This window comes from Condylura cristata, unplaced genomic scaffold (genome assembly GCF_000260355.1).
Source record: "Condylura cristata isolate star-nosed mole 26May11 unplaced genomic scaffold, ConCri1.0 scaffold00016, whole genome shotgun sequence".
Taxonomy (NCBI): Eukaryota; Metazoa; Chordata; class Mammalia; order Eulipotyphla; family Talpidae; genus Condylura; species Condylura cristata.
Window position 1 is genome coordinate 46,725,330 of NW_004567117.1, and position 3,952 is coordinate 46,729,281.

The following is a 3,952-nucleotide window of genomic DNA, read 5'->3' on the forward strand; positions in this document are numbered from 1 at the left end:
GGGCTTCCACCCCAGGCGAAGCCAAGGGCCCGGACGGCCCCCGGGCGGCGCGGATGGGCTAGGCCCGGGCCTGCCCGCCCTGCCTGGCGCCCTCTGCACGCTTCTCACGCTCAGAGATGCTCTGCGCAGGCGCGCACGCTCGTTGCCCTGGGCCCTAGCAGTCGGCCCCAGCGCTCCCTCCTCACCCTTCACCCACTCAATGTGCAGAGCCCCGGCTTCCAGATGCCACGATCCTGGCCACGATTTCAGAACACTGCCTCACCCCAGAAGACCCCCTGCCCATTAGCAGTCGCCCCCACGTTCCCCGACGCTCCCGCCCTAGGACCGCCGGCTTGGTCTGTCGATTCACCCATTCCCGGTAGTTCACATAAGCGGCTGGCACCCTGGGGCAAAGGTCCACCAGGTGGTGGCACCCGTCAGAACTGCGGTCTTTTCATGACTCGCTAATATTCCACCGCATGCCCCTGCCAGGCTGCTCCCCTGCCAGGATGAGCCGGATGCCTTGAATGACGCTGCCACACAGCTAGTCCAGATTTGCTTGCATGTATCCCTGGAAATGCAATTTCTGGGCCCTCGGCAACTCTGTTCACAATCATTCGAGGAACTGCCAAACTGTTTCCAGTTCTCCATGCTATATCGCACCACTGTGGTCTCTCCATGCCCTGACCAACACTTGCTATTGTCTGGCTTTTTGATTTTAGCCAGGCTGCTGGATGTGGAATTGTGACATTGCTAATTTGATGTGCATTTCCCTAGTGGCTAGTGACGTTGAAGATCTTCTCATGAGCTTATTGCTCATTTGTATTTTGTATTTTTTTTTTGAGAAATGTCTATTAAACCCTCTGCCCATTTTAAAATCGAACTGTATGTCTTTTACTACTGAGTGGCAGTAGCTTTTTATTTTCCAGGCATAAGCCCTTTGTCAGATATATAACTTGCAGATTTCTTTCCTATTCTGTGAATTGTCTTCCGACTCCCTTAATAGTGTCTTCTGAAAAACAAACATTTTTAAAGTTGATGAAATCCAGCACAACTGTTTTTCATTTTGCTGCTTGGGCTGTGGCTGTCCTGTCTTCGAGTCATCACCTACATGGAGGCGGTGGCTGCTCCCGCGTGTTTTGTTTTCTAAGTGCCGGTGCCGTTAAACTCGCCTGTGGGTCGCTGCCCATTTAAATCAGTGCTTGTGTGTGGTGGGTGGACGGGTCCAACTGCATGCTGGGAACGTGGGCACCCATGCTGGGCTAGAAACTATTTACTGGGGAGGCTGTTGGGACTCCGCTCCCCGTGAATGTGAGCGCTGATTTCTGGACCTGCAGCTCTGATCCACTGATTCGCGCGTATCCTTACTCAGCAACATGCTGTCTTGATCCCTTGTGATAGTTCTTAAAGTCCAGAGCTCTCTGCACTGTTTCCCAACAAAACTGCCCCTTTCGCTTGAGTGTTTGGATGCATTCCTTTACTTAAAAAGAGAAAATTCCAAAGGTCACAACGTCTGCCTGGATGCCAGTGCCTCCGGACAGCTGGCCCTCCCCAAGGGCCCCTCCTTCCGCACTCGGCTCTGCACTGACTCCCTCCTGGACCACGCGCTGGCCCCTGCCCCCGGGGGCACAGTCCACACCTTATACACCACCCCCCACTGCTCTGTGGCAGCTGGTGAGCCGATGCTCGGTCAGAGTGCAGGTTCTGTGCCCACGAGCGGGCCGGTCAGCCGTGAGCCCCCCCCTCCCCGACCTTAGCCGGGAAGCCAAGGTGCAGAGCAGGGCAGTGGCCTCCCGAGCAGCACGAAAGGGGTGGCCGGGCCACCTCTGAGCCAGCCTGTGCTGCCTGGGCTCCTGCCACCCTGCCCAGAGCTGGCTCTCGCTTTGCCTCGTCAGTGATGCGGGCGTGAGTCTGTGTGGACGCGGGCTTCTGCAGACTGACCGTCAGCTGGAACTGTTTGGCGCTGAAGCCTCCTGAGATCCTTCTGAGGGGCCCCGGCGGAGGCGGGCCAGACGGAGCCCACGCTGGCCTCGGCGGGCAGCGGTTTCCCAGCCCAGGCACCTCCTGCCCACGGTCCCTGCTGCCAGCTGAGTCTTTGGGTTTGGGCTTGGAAGTGATTTCCCGGAAGCGCCAAACTCACGGGTCCATCTCGGGTCTCTAGGACTCACCCTCGGATGTTGGTCTGTCTGGACACTCACGCCTCATCTTTGCTCTCTTGGGGCCCAGAAATGTATGTCGGGGGTACCAGCCCAGCCTGAAGCAGCTTTAAAAAGAAACGTCTACTGTGTAAATGCACTCCGAGCCCGGCGAGCTGTGGCCTGGGCGCCCCCGCCCTGTCGGGCTGGTGACTCCTTGGGGTGAGGGGCTGGAGAAACCCCGGCCAGGATTCCTGAGGGGGGTGTTCAGAGACTTCACCCCGAATGGCCCACTCAGCACCCTGAGGGCCAGGGCTGCCGGGCAGGCGGCTCTCTGCAGAGCCTGGAGGACCGCACGCCCGGGGATGCGTGAGCTGGGACCTGGATCTGGGCACCCCAGCAGCCTCCTCCCGGACCCTGCTCCCAGGCCCAGCCCTCGCCTCGCTTCCACCCACCAAAAGGAGACCCTCAAAGGGCACAGATTAAAAATCCTAATGTTGTAGCATAAAATAACGCCAATGTTTGAAATAGCCAATGTGGGATTTCAGGCGAAAAGTGACGGATTTGCAGCCAGGAGCAGCGCCCTGCTGTTCAGATCTCTCTGCAGCAGGGAAGGGGGGCCTCACCCCCCCACGGCTTTGGGCAGGGGCGGGAGCCCCCACAGAGCCCCTGCCTCTCTGTCCCCTTCTTCTTCCCTCCCCTCCCACCGCCAGAAGCTGCTGGAATGGGCAGTTCCTACAGATGAGAGTTCTCTCCCAGAGCCTTCTGTGGGCCCCGGGGTCAGGCCCCGGGGTCAGGCCTCGGGGTCAGGCCTCAGGGTCAGGTCGGGGTCAGGCCTGGGGGTCAGCCTCCCTCATTGTGCTACAGACAACATCAGTGCTGGGGGCAGGGAGGAGTTCTCCAAGCAGACACCTGAGGGTATCCAGGCAGAGCCAGGTCGGGCAGGTGCCCCCGGCAGGCCACGCCCCCTGCGGCCTGGGGGGGGATGGTAGTGGGATGAAGAGAGGGTCCCTGAAAGAGGAGGAGGCAGCGGGGCGGCCGGAGGGCCTCGGTGTCAGTGTCGGGGAGGCAGGCAGGCAGGTGCCCTTCAGGAAGGCCGCAGAGGCCAGGGACTGGAGCAGAGTGACGGCGAGGGCGCCAGGTGAGGCAGGCCGGGTCGGGGACGGCCTGGGGCGCCCCGCCCTCCTAGGCGTCGCCTGCAGGGTCCTGGCTTTGCCCTTCCTGAGTCCGGCCTTGAGGACTGACGGAAAGAGGCCGCGCGGGTCCTCAGGGCATGAGGCAGGTCTCCTGAAGCTGTCCGGTGAAGGGCTGAGCCGTGGAGCCCGGGGCCGACAAACCCTGAAGGGCTGAGCCGTGGAGCCCGGGGCCGACAAACCCGGCCTGCGGCCAGCAGGAGGCCCAGCCACCGCACAGTTAGGGAGCCCCCGAGGGCCGCCGGGACAAAGCGACAGTTTCCGCTCGAGCTTGTGAGGGGGCCTCCGCCCTAAAAACGCTTTAGCTTCGAGGAGTGCTCAGGAAGGTGTCCCAGGAGAGGCCCCAGCGTCCTCGGCCCCGGGCCGGAGGCTCCGTCCGCAGAGTCCCCGGAGGACCTGCCCGGCGGACAGCCCCGACCTGGCCCTCTGACCCTCCGCGCAGGCGTCCTCCCTCCTGGCCTTCCTGCTGCTGCTGGAGGGGGCCATGTTCTCCCCGCCCGCGTCCTCGCCGCCCGGGCCCAGCCTGCGGGAGCGGCTCTTCCGGCACATCGACCTGCAGCAGGGGGACTTCGTGCAGGTAGGAGACCCCCGCCCGGGGCCTCACCCCAGGGAGGGCTTGGCCCTGGCTCTGAGCCACACCGCGAG

General features: G+C 61.9%; 1 protein-coding gene across 1 annotated transcript in view; it reads left to right on the forward strand.

Annotated features, from left to right (window-relative positions):
* CNDP1 (carnosine dipeptidase 1 (metallopeptidase M20 family)) overlaps positions 1–3,952 on the forward strand; it is a 20,974-nt gene that overhangs the window by 6,015 nt on the left and 11,007 nt on the right. The window contains exon 2 of the mRNA XM_012725806.1: positions 3,750–3,884. Within this exon, the coding sequence (XP_012581260.1) occupies positions 3,750–3,884 (135 nt within the window). The remainder of the gene's footprint in view (positions 1–3,749; positions 3,885–3,952) is intronic.